At 39.7% G+C, this 18,783-nt stretch overlaps 1 protein-coding gene and 1 pseudogene across 19 annotated transcripts in view; both read left to right on the top strand.

The window, feature by feature from the left end:
- MAP4K4 (mitogen-activated protein kinase kinase kinase kinase 4) overlaps positions 1 to 16,532 on the top strand; it is a 193,928-nt gene extending 177,396 nt beyond the window's left edge. For 11 of the 18 annotated variants that reach the window (XM_025405822.1, XM_025405814.1, XM_025405815.1 and 8 more), the window contains 6 exons: positions 4,666 to 4,800; positions 7,293 to 7,393; positions 8,919 to 9,068; positions 9,614 to 9,773; positions 10,619 to 10,758; positions 12,971 to 16,532. In XM_025405822.1, the coding sequence (XP_025261607.1) occupies positions 4,666 to 4,800; positions 7,293 to 7,393; positions 8,919 to 9,068; positions 9,614 to 9,773; positions 10,619 to 10,758; positions 12,971 to 13,054 (770 nt within the window). In that variant the 3' untranslated portion in view covers positions 13,055 to 16,532. Of the gene's footprint in view, positions 1 to 4,665; positions 4,801 to 7,292; positions 7,394 to 8,918; positions 9,093 to 9,613; positions 9,774 to 10,618; positions 10,759 to 12,970 lie in introns of all 18 variants that reach the window. The other 7 variants (XM_025405820.1, XM_025405821.1, XM_025405807.1 and 4 more) reach the window with 1 other exon arrangement.
- LOC112636980 lies at positions 14,553 to 16,532 on the top strand (annotated as a pseudogene). The gene has a single exon (XR_003122364.1). The product of XR_003122364.1 is annotated as an uncharacterized LOC112636980 (transcript).
- Positions 16,533 to 18,783: the final 2,251 nt, after the last annotated feature.

The raw sequence follows: 18,783 nt of genomic DNA, 5'->3' as shown, positions 1-18,783 counted from the left end.
TAAGTTTTTAACTTCCAGTCTTTTAAGCATACATCACACTTACTATACACTTAAGGGGAAAAATCTGCATAAAAATGGTTATACAATATTTCAAACATACAGGGGATAATAGGAATAATGGCACCCACGTACTGACTATAACTCGCTGGTTTGAACAGTTGTCACAGTACACTGTTGTACATACGGTCAGCATCCCTGTTCCTCCCCCATCTACCTGTCCATGGCAACCTCTGTCCTGAAGTTCGGGTGTATCCCATCCAGGCCTGATTGTCCAAAACACATAGTCTGCTTTCTCTATGCCATTGAACATCCTTCCATGGCCTCCATTTTATATGACCACAGGCTGTTTGCTTGCATAGATGTATTAAAATGTATTTACTTATCTTCTCTTGTTGCCCTTTAGGTTTATTCCCTTTTTTTTCTCTCGTGTGAACATTTTTCACAGATATCCTGGTAGCTTACTTAACCTTTAGGCACATACCATGTTGCATAGACCATAATTTCCTAATAATTAGTGTTATTGCTTGGTCAAATGGTATGCAAAATTATAAGACTTTAAATGGGTCTTGTATACCACCACTTACAGTCACTTACGATATTATAATCACTTATGAAACCACCAATGATTTTGATTTAATTATCTGCTTGTTAGTACAAGCTTGTTATGTAACATATTTGCTTGTAGTTATTTTATTTCTCATATATGCTTTTGGTTGTTAAGTAAAGGAGTTTCTTGAAGTGCAAAAATTTCATCGTTTATACTTAAATGAGGAAACAGCCATTTAAAACTAGAGTGCTGATGGCTGGTAGTTATTTAAGTTGGAGAAAACAAATCTGCATTTAGTGATCCAGTGAAACTAGACAGTTCATGGGGATCAGTAATCATCTGAGACCAGGTGCGGCGGCCTATGCCTGTAAGCCCAGCAATTTGAGAGGCCAGAGCAGGAGGATTGCTTTTGCCTGGGATGTTGAGGCTGCAGTAAGCTGTGATAGCACCACTGCACTCCAGCCTGGGTGACAGAGTGAGATCCTGTCTCAAAAAAAAAAAATTAACCATTATAATCAGCTGATACCAGTAATCATTTTTTGTTCTACTTTTCTGTTTTTTTTTCCTTCCTTATTAGCTTTTAATGGTTTTCACAATCATAAATGTAGTACATGTCAATTGTAGGAAGCTTCAAAAATAGAAAAAACTTAGGAAGACTAAAACAAAATGTCACCCCAATCTCAGAGGTAACTCTTATTAACATTTTGTATTTCCCTCTCCTCTTTTCTGTAAATATATCTCACAAGATGGAAACAAAACATTATATGTAAAAACTATGTGGTCTTTTTCTTCTCTTAACATGTATTGAATATTTTCCTGCAAACAATTCCCCAAAAGTTAAAAGGATTATACTGAAGTATGACATACACAGAAAGTACAGATAAGCATACAGCTCAGTGAGCTGTCACACGCAGAATCCATCCAGATAGCCCCACCCTGCTGAAGACATGGAATATTGCCAGCACCCCAAAACTGCCCTGTGAAGCCACCCAGGGACTGCCTCCAGAGGCAAGCACTGTCCAGACTTTGAACACGTTAGGTCGATTTTGCCTCCATTGAACTAATTTTATATAATGATAAAACAGTATGTGTTCTAGTGACAGCTGTTTCTTCTTTTTTTTTTTTTTTTGGAGACTTTTTCTAAACGTTTTTTCAGTATTTTGCAGTTTAGCCATTCTAAAGGGGTGTAGGAATTAATAGGCATATCTCACTTTAATTTGCAGTTTCCTAATGACATATGGTACATCTCCTACGTATATTTTCTGGTGAGGTATTTCTTCTATCTTTAATCCATTTTGTAATTGGATTGTTGCTCTCTTATTGTTGAGTTGTATTTTGGATTTAAGTCTCTTGTCAGGTGTGTGTTTTGCAGATACTTTCTGCCCGTTTGTGGCTTGCTTGTTCATGCTGTGGAATGATGTCTTTTACAGAAGTGAAGTTTTTAATTTTAGTGAAGTCCAACTTACTAGCTTTTTCTTTCATGAACTGTGCTTCTGGTATTGTGTCTAAAAAGTCATTGCCAAATCCAGAGTCCCTTGGATTTTCTTCTGTTACCTTCTAGAATCTGCTTTATAGCTTTGTGTTTCACATTTAGGTCCACGATCCATTTTGAGGTGATTTTTGTGAAAGTTTCAAAGTTTGTGTAGTGGTGTTTTCATCTGCATGTGGGTATCTAGTTGTTGCAGCAGCATTCGTTAAAAAGACCAGCCTTTCTCCATTGAATTGCTTGTGCTCCTTTGTCAAAGATTACTACTATATTTGTATAGTTCTGTTTCTTGTTTTTTTTTTCTGAGATGGAGTCTTGATCTGTCATCCAGGCTGGAGTGCATTGGTGAGATCACGGCTCACCATAACCTCCGCCTCCCAGGTTCAAGTGATTCTCCTGCCTCAGCCTCCCGAGTAGCTGGGATTACAGGCACGTGCCACCAGGCCTGGCTAATTTTTGTATTTTTAGTAGAGACGGGGTTTCACCATGTTGGTCAGGCTGGTCTCGAACTCCTGACCTTGTGATCCGCCTACCTCTGCCCCACAAAGTACTAGGATTACAGGCATGAGCCACCGCACCCGCCATATAGTTCTATTTCTGGGCTTTTTTTTTTTTTCCATTTATGTATTTGTCTCTTTTGGTGCTAATAACTACACTGTGTTGATTACTGTAGATTTATAGTAAATCTTGAAGTCAGGTACTGTCAGTCTGCCTCTAGAGTCAGCTTATTGATACATACATAATAACTTGGGATTTTGATTAGAATTGCATTGACTCTATGGATCAAGTTGGGAAGAACTGATGTCTTGACAATATTGAATCTTCTATCCATTAAGTTGGAAATCTCTCTCCATTTATTTAGTTCTTCTTTGATTTCATCAGAATTTGCAGTTTTCCTTAAATAAAACTAGCAAAGGACTAATTTTATTAGATTTATTGTACCCATTTTGTTTTTTTAAGTACTAGTATAAATGGTGTTGTAGTCTTAATTTTAAATTCTAATGGTTTGTTGCTGGTAAACAGGAAATACAGGAAAGTGACCGACCTTTTTATTTTATTAGGCTTGTATCCTGCAAGCTTGCTATAATTCTTGCTATAATCGCTTGTTAGTTCCAGCAGGGTTTTTGGTTGGTTGGTTGGTTTTGGAATTTTTTTTTTTTCATTGGTTCTTCAGGATTTTCTATGTAGACAATCATGTCTTCTGTGAAGAAAGACAGTTTTATTTCTTCCTTCCCAGTCCTTGTACCTTTTATTTCCCTTTTTTTTCTAATTGCATTAGCTAGGACACCCAATATAACATTTACTAGGAGTTATGAGAAGGGAAATCTTTCCCTTGTTGTCTATCTTACAAGGAAAGCATCTAGTTTCTTGCCGTTACGTATGACATTAGCAGTAGGGTTTTATGGTAGATGTTTCTTTCTTATCAAATTGAGGCAGTTCCCCCTCTATTCCTATTTTCCTGAAAGTTTTTATTATGAGTAGGTGTTGGGTTTTGTCAAATGTTTTTCTGCATCTGTTGATATGATCATGTGATTTTTCTTCTTAGCTTGTTGATGTGAGTGTGTGGCTGGCTTCGCCCACCATCGTTTTTGTTGTTGTTGCTTGTAGCTGTAGTTTCTCTTTGTTCCTTTAGATGACTACACCACAATGTATTTACTCATTTTACTATCCATTCAGACATTAATGTTTCCTGTTTGGGGCTATTAGGAACCATGGTGCTATGAACATTCCTGTTGGTGTACTTGGGGGCATACACATACACTTACATTAGGAGAGAGATTACCAGATCATATGTAAGATATGCACATGTCCTATTTTAATAGATAATGCCAAACTTACAAAAGCAGTTCTAACAGTTTACACACTAGTTTCTGAAGTTTCTAGTTGTTCCACACCTTGCCTACCTTTGATATTGTCAGTCTTTTAAATTTTAGACATTCCAATAGGTGTATGAAATCATCTCATTATTGTTTTAACACACGTTATTACTGTTGAGAACGAGCATCTTTTTGTGTGTCTCTGAGATCACTTCTTTTGCGAAGTTCCGGTTACAGTGGCACGTCCAGTTTTTCTATTGGGTTATCTCCTGTTCTATTTGATTTGTAGGAGTTCTTTACATATTCTGGATATGACTCCCTTGTCAACTGTTTCTGTGGTACACATCTCCAGCTTGTGACTTGCCTTTCCCTAGGTTTAAGTGCTGGCATTAAGTAATTGATTTAACCCTTGTGCTCATCTGTCAAATGGGAGATAGTAGCTACTCTAGAGGGTTTTGAGAATCAGATGGCTTAGTACATGTGAAAGCATCTTATAAGCTTTTTTGGTTGTATTATGCAGATATTTGTATTACTTTGTAGTTTATTGATACTACCCATCTACATAAGTGTGAATTTATTGTTTTTTAAAAACTTTCCCTCTAGCCCAGGCCTGTACCCAGTGATAATTCTGTAGGGATTTCAAAAGTCCATCTGAGCAACTTGAATTGAGTTTCTAGTAAAACTTTAATACAAAGGGGTTTTCTTGGAGGAAATGATATTTACTCTTTGTAGAAGTTTCTTTGGGTTACTATTGTTATTAATGATGAGACCTACTTTTGAATATGCATGTAAAATATTTGTATTTGTTTTGCTAGGCAAAAAGGATAAGTTACGTGTCTACTATTTGTCCTGGTTAAGAAATAAAATACTTCACAATGATCCAGAAGTTGAGAAGAAGCAGGGATGGACAACCGTAGGGGATTTGGAAGGATGTGTACATTATAAAGTTGGTAAGTTCTAGAAGCGTCATATTTTGTTTTTCCAGAGTTTAATTAAAGTTCAGTTTGAATTTTAAACTTTAAATTTTCACGGGTCTTTTTGAAGTTTGTAGTAATAGACTTGTTTCTGAAACACGTGGATCATTTCTGGTGTTCTGTTTCCAAGGCACATTCTAATCTTGAAGTCTCGTCTAGACATTGTCTTATTCCCTCTGTGCACCTATATGCATAACAGAGTCGGTCCCTGCAACTCACTCCACCCTCAGTCTCCCCTACGCTGTTCGTCTTATGAGAGTCTTTCCACTCCTCCTCTTTGACAGTTCACATTCCTGTCCTCTGTAAGATGTGGTTCATGGTAACCTCTTTAAGGAAATCTTGCCAGTGGAAGCCAGCTGACTTGAGTCCTTTTTTACATGCCAGGCTTATTCTCCACTTAGAGGTCTGAAAGTCCTTGGCAGGCACTGGTAAGAGAGTTTGAGAGTTTGACTCTAGGGCTTATGGCCTGCCATTTTGAATTAAGTGCCTGTGCACAGCTACTGTGCTCCTCACTAGTAAGTGAGCCCAGCTGGCCAGTCAGTGTTTTATGGCAATTGTATTGTTTTTTTCTCCTTGGCATGAAGCAGTGATTCTCACGAAGTAAAATCTCACAGGAACAAAACCGGAACTTTTTTTTTTTTTTTTTTTTGAGATGGAGTTTTGCTCTTGTTGCCCAGGCTGGAGTGCAATGGTGCAATCTCAGCTCACTGCAACCTCCACCTCCCGGGTTCAAGCAATTCTCCTGCCTCAGCCTCCTGAGTAGTTGGGATTACAGGCACCTGCCACCATGCCCAGCTAATCAAAACCATTTTTTTTTTTTTTAACATATGAAAAAACCAAAATACTGGGACAAATGTTAGACATACGGGAGAAAAAATGGACCTTAGCTAAATTAAAGTTATATGGGAAAGATGTGATATTCTTAACAGAATTTAAACAGGAAGTTTTTCTATATACCTAAAACTGATTAATGTTACAGACCTATTGAATGTTTCTGCCTGCATGTTTTCTTTTTTCTGTGTTTATGAAAATCTGTACATCATCAGTTCCTCTGTTCGCAGGGATGTTGTCATGCTTGGCTTTGCCTTGTTCATGTAGTCTGTCTGCACCCCTCAGCTCATTGGTTAGTGGTGATTGTGGGAGCTGCCTGAGTATCTCAGACGATTCTGATGATACGGGAAAGAGAACTATCTGCTTAGGATAGATTTTAGGATTAGGATTTTCTGTGTTTATGGAAAGTGTTTTTATTTGTTGAGGTATAACTAAAATCATCTAAGGCTAAATGTAATGAAACAGCTCATAACAGATGAACTGTACATGAATAGATTATCCTACAGGGGGAGCAAGAGGCAGACGTGTTAAAAGTCTGTTGGGCTTCTCCCCCAGAACAGAACAGTAGTCTTTTTGCCTGTCACTCGTGCAGAATGAATCATAAGTATTTTCAGGAAATAAGTGTGGATAATATCATTCATTTGTTGTCATTATGATTGCCACCAAGAACAGGGAGCTATTTAATAAATTAATAAAAATTAAATAAACCTTAAAATTTAGCTCCTCAATATCATTAGTACATTCTGAGTGTCCAATAGCCCCACGTGTGTAGTGGTTATCATATTAGCAGTACAGATACAGAGAATTTCTATCATCACAGACATCTGTGAAACAGTACTGGTTTCTTAGAAACCTTTGTGTCTTAATGTTTGTTTATTGATTTATTTAAACAGTGGTAATATGTAGAGTTTAACAAGGGGAGTTATCAGTTAAGTTCTCTTTCATGCGCAAAGAAGGAATCAAGTAGTGGTGTGATGTCAGCTTGTAAAGAAATCATGGATCTGCACATTAGTAAGTCACATGTACTCAGGGACCCCTGGGAGTACCTGTTTTGTCAGAGTTGCCTGGCAGTAAGGGCACCAAAATAGCTATGGGAAGGAGGCAGTTTTACTACTTCTGTAGATCAGGAAATGGTCTTAGTGATACTTGGACTTGTGCACAGATACTTCTGTTGGTAGAATCCAAGACTCCTGAATATTTTAGTATAAGCCTTTTTTCTTCCTCAGTCTGTGTGAGCCCCATGCAGGACTAGGGAAAGTTGTAAGGAGTACCTCAGTCTCTCTGTATGTTTCAGAAGTCTCTTGGCTGATTAATCATGTTGTTATTCATTTGGAGTGATACTGAGCCCTTGAAGACTTTAGGGTGGTATACCTGGCATTGTCCTTGATTATAAAATATCTTGGAATCTTTTATAAGAAGATGGGGATCATTAGTGGAAGTACTCATTGATGGTCAAACTACATTAAAGAGTTGGAAAAGGAAACTATGAGGTGTGATCTGTCTCTGAATTTTTCCCCTGCTTGTTTGGATGAATAAATAGAAGGCATATTTATAAAGTTTGCAGAAGACAACTAAAACAGTTTAGAGGGCTATGTTGATACTGACTGTGCTTCTCTTTTTTATTTACTGTTTTTCAGTAAAATATGAAAGAATCAAATTTCTGGTGATTGCTTTGAAGAGTTCTGTGGAAGTCTATGCGTGGGCACCAAAGCCATATCACAAATTTATGGCCTTTAAGGTAACAACATCAAGTGAATTTAAAAATAGTATTGGCCATGCAAGCTGCAACCAAGAGTCAGGGAATACGTTTAAAAAGTCTGAGCTGTTAAAATTGCTAATATAAAAGCTATGTGCTAATATAGCATATAACTTTATCATAAGAAACCATTTCTAATGTAATGTAATAAGCTTAGTTAATCTGCTTTCTAAGCCCACAGAGTGAGAAGGAGAGAGAGATAAATGTTGGGTAGACACTATAATTGATGTGGCAGTGTGGTAACAGAGGAAAAGAGAACAGCACTTCCACCCTCGGGTTAAAAAGGTGACCTTCACCTGAGTCATGGATGCGTATAAAGATTTAGATGTGTTTTTGATAACAAAACTGTGTCTGACGGGCAGTTTTAAGGTATATCTGTTCATAAAATACTAATTAAAAATTAAATTACAGAAATTCTAATGACAAGGAACATTATTATATAGTAAGTGAAAAACGTTAAAATATTTCATATGATTCCATTTTTTTTTTAAATAAAAAACTCAGGTATAACATCTGAACTAATGTATACATTAAGATGTTTTTGCCATTTTGCACATATACAGTTTTAGGAAAGTAAATGATTGAGTACTTAGTGTTAAAATTAGGACTGTTTTCATTTGTGAGTTCACAAAAATACTCATGGAATTTACACATATACCTCACGTTGCCTGGTGATTGGCTTTTTAGAATAGTTTTTTTATTTTATTTTATTGAAGGGGTAAGTTTCGTTTATTTGGAAAATTTATATTTTTCGTTTGCTTAGTGCTTGATTTCCCAGTGAAGCAGGATAAATGAAGTTACAATATTTGCTTAAAAAATAAATCCAAGTGTTACTGAATAAAGATAATTGGTTATACAGTTATATTATCTTCTGAGATCTGACCTTGATGTTCTTTATATACCAGGTACCGTACTAGTTGGTTTTATACATATTACCTGATTTAAAGCTGCTGTTCCATTATCCTAGTCTCGTGAACTGTGGGTAGGGAGGTCAATGAAAAACGGAGACCACCAGCACAGTCCAAGCTGTTGTAGCACATACAGCCTTTTCACCATTTTAGTCTAGTCAGAAAATTAGAGATCTTTATAGTTCAAATAGAGGTTAGTATGGTAATAGTGATACAGTTTTCAGTGTGTGACTCCTACAACTCCTGTCGCTCTCCTGTGCATTTGAATAGTTGAGTAGTATGCTTAGGAAAAGTCCTCGCTGTTTTACTGTGCATGCTTTTCTGATCAAGGCAGCCAACAGCACAGTAAGTGACAGAGCAGAAATCTTGGTCTGGATAGGGAGATTTGGAACATAACTTTTGGAAGAAGTGTCTTCCAGATGCTAATTAACAGGCAAAAACATAATAAAGACTAATTTTATAGAGTATTGTTGCCTTACGGTTGTTGCCAGTGTGGCTCAGTAATGGAATAACTGAGTGTGTTGGGTCTTCTCTAGTTTGATCTGTTAGAAGTAAGTTCTCCTTCATCTTCTCACTTCTCTCTTATGGCTTCTTTGCAGTCATTTGGAGAATTGGTACATAAGCCATTACTGGTGGATCTCACTGTTGAGGAAGGCCAGAGGTTGAAAGTGATCTATGGATCCTGTGCTGGATTCCATGCTGTTGATGTGGATTCCGGATCAGTCTATGACATTTATCTACCAACACACGTAAGAAAGAACCCACACTCTATGGTTGGTTGACTGGTTTCATTTTGTTTTGACTTTTTTCTTTACTCTGCTTAGTGAACTAACACAAGCAGGGATTCTTCATTTCCCCTCGGTGTGGGGGTGAGTATTTAAATGATAAGCAATTGTCAGTAGCTCCATGCTCCTAGATAAGTGGAAATCCACCTTCCTGGCTCTGTGGAGCCCTTGTGGAAACCTCTTAGCCCTTGCTTTGACTAACATGGGATGGATTTGGGGCAGTTGCTGGCAGGCCAGAACGTCCCTGGGTTGGGAGTGGTTCTCAGTTGGAGCCCAGCATCCAAATATGTTTCATGGGCCTCAGGAGATGTGAGTCAGTAGCGTATATTACTGGGAAAGAGCAGACTTGGGGATATATTTTGCATGAGTATTCTCAAATGTTATCTAATTGCTGTATTTATCACCAGGGATATGGTACCAGTGCATTCACCAAGAGTCTTACTGAGCACTTTCACAGGGCTGGAAATAACCACAGACATTCTTCCCTGTACTTTGTTCCTGTTCTCTAGATCCAGTGTAGCATCAAACCCCATGCAATCATCATCCTCCCCAATACAGATGGAATGGAGCTTTTGGTGTGCTATGAAGATGAGGGGGTTTATGTAAACACATATGGAAGGATCACCAAGGATGTAGTTCTACAGTGGGGAGAGATGCCTACGTCAGTAGGTATGGAGAACTTGGGAAAGGCAGCATTTGTGAACGTGGAGCCGTGTCTGAGACTGCATGTATTTATCATGCTGACTTTGTATGTCCTTCAGACCTTTTGGCTACCATTGAACAGAGTGGTTGGCCGTAGATGGTAGAAAGTTAGATTGTAGTCCGTGGAAATAGTCATAGGTCTATTTTACAACAAAATCCAAGAAATTATTTTATACTTTAAAAATCCTGTTATCATAATCTCTCATTTAATCCTTAAAACATCCAGAGGAAAATCGGACATGTTTTTGTTGACCGCTTTGTAAAGGGAGACAGAGAATTGGTAACGAATTGGTAAAGGGAGACGGAGAGAAAGGGAAATTATTTGCACTTGAGAATGGTAGAGCCGTAACTACAAACAGCCTTGTGCATAGTTTCCTAGTTTGCGTTCAGTAATAAAGACTGATATTTGACATTTTCATGGGTTTCTATTCCAAAACTATTTTGGTTTTATTGTAGTTAAGTCACTGTCTCTGATCACTCATCGTTTCTCTTCCCTGCCTTCTCTCGTGATTGGATTGATAAAAATCTGTGCACTAAACTCTAAACTCAGTGGCTCATTTTTCTAGATAGGCATGAAAGGCCTAAGGAGAATGAAATAGATCAACCACTGATGCAAGTCACTCCTTCACAGAATGGACAAGGTGGTTACAAAGGCAGAGTTCCTTGAAAACAAATATTTAAATGCTAGGCATTTAAATTTTAAATTTTAAAAAGATTTAAAAGTATAAAAATATTTGTTTATCACATAAGCAACATCTTTCCAGGGCTGTTTCCTTATCTTTAATGGTTTGTAATTTTTCCCTCCCCAAAAGCATATATTCGATCCAATCAGACAATGGGCTGGGGAGAGAAGGCCATAGAGATCCGATCTGTGGAAACTGGTCACTTGGATGGTGTGTTCATGCACAAAAGGGCTCAAAGACTAAAATTCTTGTGTGAACGCAATGACAAGGTAATGGTTTTCTTATGGATTCTTTTTAGTTACTCTGTCTTTTAGTAATGGCTTGTTTTGCATGGAGTTTGATTATTAATTTCCTTGGAGTTTTGATAAAAATAATCAAGGAACTTTTTAAACGTTGCTTTTTAGTCATGTTTGTGAGGATTGGGTTATATTTTGCTTTTTGCTATGAGGGGACAGAGATATTTTTCCACTGTAGAAATTAACATATTTGGGTTTTGCTTTGTATATATATTTTTAACTCTATTAAATGACCTGTCTAGGCTAACAATTAGTTTAGAGATAGGGAAGATAAAAGCTGCCAGTTGAGTTGACTGAAATTCTTTTGTGAGTGGAAGGAACCACCGTGCGATTTGCCTACATCGAAAGGTTCCTCTCGCCTGATGTGTGTCAAGAGGATGCCCCTTGTTAGTCTGTGAGTGGTGAAACTGCTTCCTAGGTTTGCATGTCAGAAATGTTTCACAGTAAAAATCATCTTATGCAGACATAACATAACCTCCTGCACCTGAGACGCCATGGCATCACACCCCCTTTGCTTTTCAGAACTGGCCATATCACTCCAGGGACGATTCCTGTGGCAACTTCCTCCCAGGAAGTCCCTTTCAAACTGGCTTTGGAGGGGAGCAGGTAGATGGCCAGGGGCGTTGACCCATCCCTGTTTGCCAAGGGAGAAGGCATCGAGGGTGGAACTGATTTTTACTAAGCCTACCCTTTCTTTCTTCTGTCCAGTCAGACCTTTGAAACTTGGCTCTGAAGAACGTTTCTGCCTTTTGCCTCACATTGACAGACTAGCAGTCAGCCCAGTTCTCAGATTTAAACATTTAATCATTTAATGTGAGAAAGAAGAAACTACACATCTGTCCTTGGCAGCTGGTCCTGCTTGCCCAATACATCCCAAACACAAAGTCGCTTCACCCCCACCCACTGTCTTCTGCAGCCCTACAACTCAGTTTCAAGTGAAGTTTTGCCTACAGATGATCTCCCAAATCTGTGACCTTGAAAATCTCTATAGCTCAGACCTAATCCAGGATTTTGTCAGCTTGTTGGCTTATACCTTCCTAAGTATGTTTACCGTAGCTGCAACTATAACATTCTTTGAATTTCAGGCACTTAAATATTTTTATCATGCATGTCATGTTCTTTAAGATATATTAATAAAAGGCACAAAAATTCTATTACTTTATGGATTATATGAAGAATTAATACATTTTTTGTTGATTATTAGGGAGTCTTCCCTGTTGCTCATTGTGTGTTTTTTTCTTTTTGTTTTTGTTTTTGCTCATTGTGTTTTTTAAAGACATTTATTTATTAGAAGGTGTTAACAGTAGAAGCAGAAAGAAATAACTCTTCAGAAACATCCATTTTTTTCTTTGTGTTCTCACAATATGCCAATGTATAAGGAGTTAGTAGTAACAAGCCTGAGTTGTAATAAAAATTGGCTGCAGATGGTCACTCCTTACAAAGTATAAATTGATAATTGCCCCAGAGGTTTTTGTGGGTTGTTAGTTTGTTTGTTTTGATGATGGAGTCTCGCTCTGTTGCCCGGACTGGAGTGCAGTGGCGTGATCTCAGCTCAATGCAGCCTCTGCCTCCTGGGTTCAAGCAATTCTCTGCCTCAGCCTCCTGAGTGGCTGGGATTACAGGCGCCCACCACCATGCCCAGCTAATTTTTTGTATTTTTAGTAGAGACGGGGTTTCACCATCTTGGCCAGGCTGGTCTTGAACTCCTGACCTCATGATGATCCGCCTATCTTGGCCTCCCAGAGTGCTGGGATTACAGGCGTGAGCCACCGTGCCCGGCCTTTTTTTTTTTTTTTTTTGAGATAGAGTTTCCCTCTGTTGCCCAGGCTAGAGTGCAGTGGTGTGATCTTGGTTCACTGCAGCCTCCATCTCCTGGGTTCAAGTGATTGATTCTCATGCTTCAGCCTCCTGAGTAGCTGAGATTACAGGTGTGTGCCACCACATGGTGTTTTTAGTAGAGACGGGTTTCGTCATGTTGGCCAGGCCGGTCTGGAACTCCTGGCCTCTCAAAGTGCTGGGATTACAGGTGTGAGTCACTGTGCCCGGCCTCAGAGTTTCTTTCGAAAAGGCTTTTTGGGGGTCTCAGCTTCTCGTATAGTGTTGGGGATGATGGTGGCTTAGATTCCCTGGCTGGAAGTGCTGCATGACCATGGTAACCATACCCTCTCTTTTCTGGCTTTTGCAGGTGTTCTTTGCCTCTGTTCGGTCTGGTGGCAGCAGTCAGGTTTATTTCATGACCTTAGGCAGGACTTCTCTTCTGAGCTGGTAGAAGCAGTGTGATCCAGGGATTACTGGCCTCCAGAGTCTTCAAGATCCTGAGAACTTGGAATTCCTTGTAACTGGAGCTTGGAGCTGCACCGAGGGCAACCAGGACAGCTGTGTGTGCAGACCTCATGTGTTGGGTTCTCTCCCCTCCTTCCTGTTCCTGTTTTACCAGTTTATCCCCATTCTTTTTTTTTTTTTTTTTTTTTTTTTCTTACTCCAAAATAAATCAAGGCTGCAATGCAGCTGGTGCTGTTCAGATTCTACCATCAGGTGCTATCAGTGTTTGGGATTGAGCATCATACTGGAAAGCAAACACCTTTCCTCCAGCTCCAGAATTCCTTGTCTCTGAATGACTCTGTCTTGTGGGTGTCTGACAGTGGTGACCATGAACACGCCGTTGGTTTTATTGGCAGTGGGCACAAGGAGGTGAGAAGTGGTGGTAAAAGGAGCAGAGTGCTGAAGCAGAGAGCAGATTTAATATAGTAACATTAACAGTGTATTTAATTGACATTTCTTTTTTGTAATGTGACAATATGTGGACAAAGAAGAAGATGCAGGTTTAAGAAGTTAATATTTATAAAATGTGAAAGACACAGTTACTAGGATAACTTTTTTGTGGGTGGGGCTTGGGAGATGGGGTGGGGTGGGTTAAGGGGTCCCATTTTGTTTCTTTGGATTTGGGGTGGGGGGTCCTGGCCAAGAACTCAGTCATTTTTCTGTGTACCAGGTTGCCTAAATCATGTGCAGATGGTTCTAAAAAAAAAAAGGAAAAAAAAAGAAAAAGAAAACGTGTGCATTTTGTATAATGGCCAGAACTTTGTTGTGTGACAGTATTAGCACTGCCTCAGTTAAAGGTTTAATTTTTGTTTAAACCTAGAAGTGCAACAACAGTTTTACCACAGTCTGCACTTGCAGAAGAAAGAAAAAAGTTCAAACCACGTGTTTATTTTTTTTGCCTACCTCATTGTTCTTAATGCATTGAGAGGTGATTTAGTTTATATGTTTTTGGAAGAAACCATTAATGTTTAATTTAATCTTAATACCAAAACGACCAGATTGAAGTTTGACTTTTATTGTCACAAGTCAGCAGGCACAAGAACTGTCCATGAAGATGGGAAATAGCCTTAAGGCTGATGCAATTTACTTCCAAGTTTAGAAAGCAGAATGCTTTGTTTTCACCAGATTCAGCATTAAAGGTTGATGGGGCAACTGCAGCCCGTGACACAAGAGATCTCAGTGTTCTCGATGTGGGGGGTGGGTGGTAGCAGACAGGTGGTCACATTAGAATAGTCACACAAACTGTTCAGTGTTGCAGGAACCTTTTCTCGTGGGCGGGGGAGTTTCCCTTTTCTAAAAATGCAATGCACTAAAACTATTTTAAGAATGTAGTGAATTCTGCTTATTCATGAAGTCGGCATCTTCTGTGTTTTAGGTGTAATACCGAAGTCCTGGCTTTTCTCGTTTCCTCACTTGCTCTCTTGTTCTCTGTTTTTTAAACCGATTTTCCTTTATGAATATATTCATGACATTTGTAATAAATGTCTTGAGAAAGAATCTGTTTCATGGCTTCATGGTCATCACTCAGCTCCCCTAAGGATGTTACCGTCTCAGAAAAAGATCAGGGGCTCCGTGTCCCAGTCCTGCCATCTGACTTTCCTCTTGTCGAGTTCCGAGTGGAAATACTGCATTATGGCCGCTTTAACAAAAACTTAGTCATCAAAAGAAACTTGCTGTTTTTTAGGCTTAATCGTCTTCCTTTGTGGTTACTTTTCCTGTATATTGTGAAAATGGGGGATTTTCCCTCTGCCCCCACCCACCTAAACACAGCAGCCATTTGTACCTGTCTGCTTCCCATCCCACTTGGCACCCACTCTGGCCCCTGTCAGTTTCCTCTTCCTGGTTCAGTATTTTTGAAAAAGGCCCTCCTTTCAGCTACAAACATCTGGTAAGTCAAGTACATCCATCCACCCATGAATGCAGACACAGCAGCTGGTGGTTTTGTGTATACCCATAAAGACAAGATAAGCTGAGAAGCCTTACTTTTTGGGGAGGGAAAAGAAGATGGAAATGGATGTTTCATTTGTACGAATTTGGAGCAGTGCTGAAGGCCAAAGCCGCCTACTGGTTTGTAATTAACCTAGAGAAGGTTGAAAAGTTAATCTTACCTTTAAAGGGATTTGAGGTAGGCTGGATTCCATCACCACAGGACTTTAGTTAGAATTAAATTCCTGCTTGTGATTTATATCCACGCTTAGGCTTTTCATAAGATGAAACATGCCACAGTGAACACACTTGTGTACATATCAAGAGAAGAAGGAAAGGCACAGGTGACTGTGGCTCCTTCCCTGGCTTTAGAGAACAGTAAAAGGTGGGCAGATGTCTTTGAAGAAGTGTTCAATGTCTGATGTTAAGTGGGAGAAGGCAGAGAACAAAGAATGTGGCATCGTGGTCTTGCATTATCCAAAGACTTGAAGCTCCACATCTGTAAGTCAAGGGTTACACAAAAAATGCAAATGGTGTTTCACTGGAATTACCAAGTGCTTAGAACTTGAGGAAAACTGGCTTTCCCATAGGTGGTGAAGGGGTCTGAGCTCACACCGAGTTGTGCTTGCTCTGCTTGTGTAGCTCCAGGCACCCCGTGGGCACTGTCTTGGTGTTTGTGGTGAACTGAATGGAATCCATTGTTCGACTTAAGTTACTGAAATTGGACCACCCTTTGTCCCTCTAGGCGGGGGCTTCCTGGTCTGTGCTTTACTTGCCTTTTTTCCTTCCCTTCTTAGCCTCACCCCCTTGTAAACCAGATTGAGTTGCTATAACTTGATGCAGGTACCCAGTGAAGTTTCTCCATAAAAGATTGGGAGTCGTTGAAATGTTTAGATTCTTTTAGGAAAGGAGTTATTTTCCCCCCTTTTACAGGGTAGTGACTTCTCCACAGAAGTGCCAATATGGCAAAATTACACCAGAAAACAGTATTGTAATGATTCCATTACATATGGAACATTGAACTGTTAGAGGAGTGCTCTTCCAAACAAAACAAAAATATCTGTAGGTTTAGTCAAAGCTTTCGTAAGTAATAACCTTTCTGTATTGAGATCAGAGTAACCCTTTCTGTATTGAGTGCAGTGTTTTTACTTTTTTCTCATGCACATGTTAATGTTGGAGAAAATGTTTACAAAAATGGTTTTGTTACACTAATGCACACCACATATTTATGGTTTATTTTAAGTGATTTTTTTAATGGGTTATTTAGGTTTTCGTCTTAGTTGTAGCACACTTACCCTAATTTTGCCAATTATTAATTTGCTAAATAGTAATACAAATGACAAACTGCATTAAATTTACTAATTATAAAAGCTGCAAAGCAGACTGGTGGCAAGTACACAGCCCTTTTTTTTGCAGTGCTAACTTGTCTACTGTGTATTATGAAAATTACTGTTGTCCCCCCAACCTTTTTTCCTTAAATAAAGTAAAAATGACACCTATGTTACGTGACATGAGTTTGAAATATGTTCTGAGCCTTCAGAATGTTTCCTTCCTGTGAGGATCCATATTTGATGCACACACCTGCCTCCCCTGAGCTGCCCGCACCAGAGCAGGCTCCTGTATTCTGCTGTCTCAGATGACGGGCTTGCCCAAGGCCAGGCATAGATTATGGAAGTAGCCAATGTTTGTCTAAAGATCTCAGAAATGAAGTGGGAGATGAACCTCCATCACCATGTTCCTGAAGCCAACACGGAGTAAAGCTGGTCTTTATCTTTAAGAAAGAAATAATGTTGCATTTTTGCAGTTTTTGAATTTGGATCAAAAAGTAAAACAGCATGATGTCTGTAATAGGACAATTAAAGTAGCTCTTTCTCAGTTTGGCGCATAAATACTAACTTGGGTGTAATCATTGGAGCCCCTTCAATGTAAGGTCATTGTGTCTAAGCGCTGGGGTTCTCCATCAACCCCCCGTAGGCCTGGTAGGCGTGATCCCCGTCAGGCAGATCTGGGGCCACGCTCTCAGTATGGGCACCTCGCCTTAGTCTCCGGGGCTGCCCGTGCTACATTGTCATCAATTTAATAAACCACTTCGTGCTTCATCCTAGAAACATGTTATCTCTCTAATGTGGAAATAAAATTATAAGTACTTAGGCTGTCAGGTGAGTAAGATTTTTCTTTTCCTACTTGATGTGTTGCAGTTGGGGGATGATTAGCAGTAAAAATCTGGTGGAGTTTTCTTGGGACCATCATGCATTCCTCCTCTTCCAACTTTCTCCTCCATTGGTTGAGATTTCACTTAAAGGAAGCAACGGGGGATCCAATCAAGACCCTTCAGCCAACACCAGCTCTGTGTCTTGGCATCACATTAAAAAATACAGTAAAATTGGTGCATTCTCTGGCATCTACTTAAAAAAAATGCTTCATTAAGCAGAAGTAGCTAAGGTATTCTGTAAAGTAAAATGGCTAAGGGATCAAAACTTGGGGAAAGTCGTTACTATATTTTCTTATGGGAGAAGATAGGCACTCAAATATTAGTTCCCATACCTGGTCTACCTCTCCCTTAGGTAAATCAGACTGTATCCATGTGTCACATTCTTCCTGAAACAGTCTCATCTTTGCCTCTGTCCTGCCCAGCTTCTTTGCTGTATCTTGTTCACTATTTCCTAAAGGATACGTAGCCCGCATATTAGCCGAGATTGTTTCTCAAATTTAACCACTTATTAAATGCAAACTCTGCTCCTCCTGAACTACCAAACATTATAATGGCTGGCACAGAGCAGGCACTCAGATTCCCTGGCCGTTTGCTTAAGTAGCATGAAATAACTCCTATGTTAACCCAAGGGAAAACCAGCCCACCTGTGCAGTGTGGGACGGGCGAGGAAGTGCTCTGGTCTTCCTTCCTTCCAGGTCTTCCTTCCAGGAAGTGCTGGGGAAGTGCAGCCCCAGGAGGGCTGCAGAGCTCCACTGCACTGGGCATGGGCCATCCTGTCCCTTAACAGGTTCCTGGTACTCACCAGTCCCTCCAGCTGGAGCTTGGGTGCTGGAATAACACTGCAAGGATCCTTGCTTGTTTCTAAGAAATTTGGATTAGATATTCCACCACAAAATGACTTTAAAAAAATCCTCATTTCTATTTTGGCCAACAGTGTAGAATTCAGGCAGGTTGCTCACCAGAGTTCTGTGGAGGGATGCGGACAGAGCTGACCAAGGCCGCTCTGCTCTTATCCTGATGTAACTACAGCTTTTAGAAACTCATATTAAGCAGCTGTTCCACAATAAATGGTATTGAGCACTTCCTGATTCTTTGACAGCTTCATTGAGATAAAATTCACATACTGCGTAAGTCACCCATTTAAGTAGACAATTGGGTGGCCTGTAGTCTATTCAGTTTTAAGTCCATCACTAACAATTTTCACATGTTTTTATTACCCCAAGATGATGCTCCATACCCCTTTGCTGTTATCCTCCAATCGCTGCCTCCCTCCACCCCCTCCTTATCCCCCCACCCTGCCCAAGCTTTAGGCAGTCCCTAATCTACTTTCTCTCGCTATAGATGGGCTGTTCTGGACATTTACAGAAATGGAGCCAGTCACCGTGTGGTCTTTTGTGACTGGGTCCTGTCACATAGCTCATCCATGTTGTAGCACGTGTCAGCACTTCCAGAAGCGGCTGCAGAAATGGGTTCCTGCTAGGTGTGTTTACTGTTGAAGCTCCTAGAAACCCAGGGATCCCTTTTCCACAGATGATCTT

The sequence above is a fragment of the Theropithecus gelada genome, chromosome 13 (assembly GCF_003255815.1).
Source record: "Theropithecus gelada isolate Dixy chromosome 13, Tgel_1.0, whole genome shotgun sequence".
NCBI lineage: Eukaryota > Metazoa > Chordata > Mammalia > Primates > Cercopithecidae > Theropithecus > Theropithecus gelada.
The sequence above is the reverse complement of the archived record's forward strand: the minus strand, read 5'-3'. Positions and strand labels throughout refer to the sequence as shown.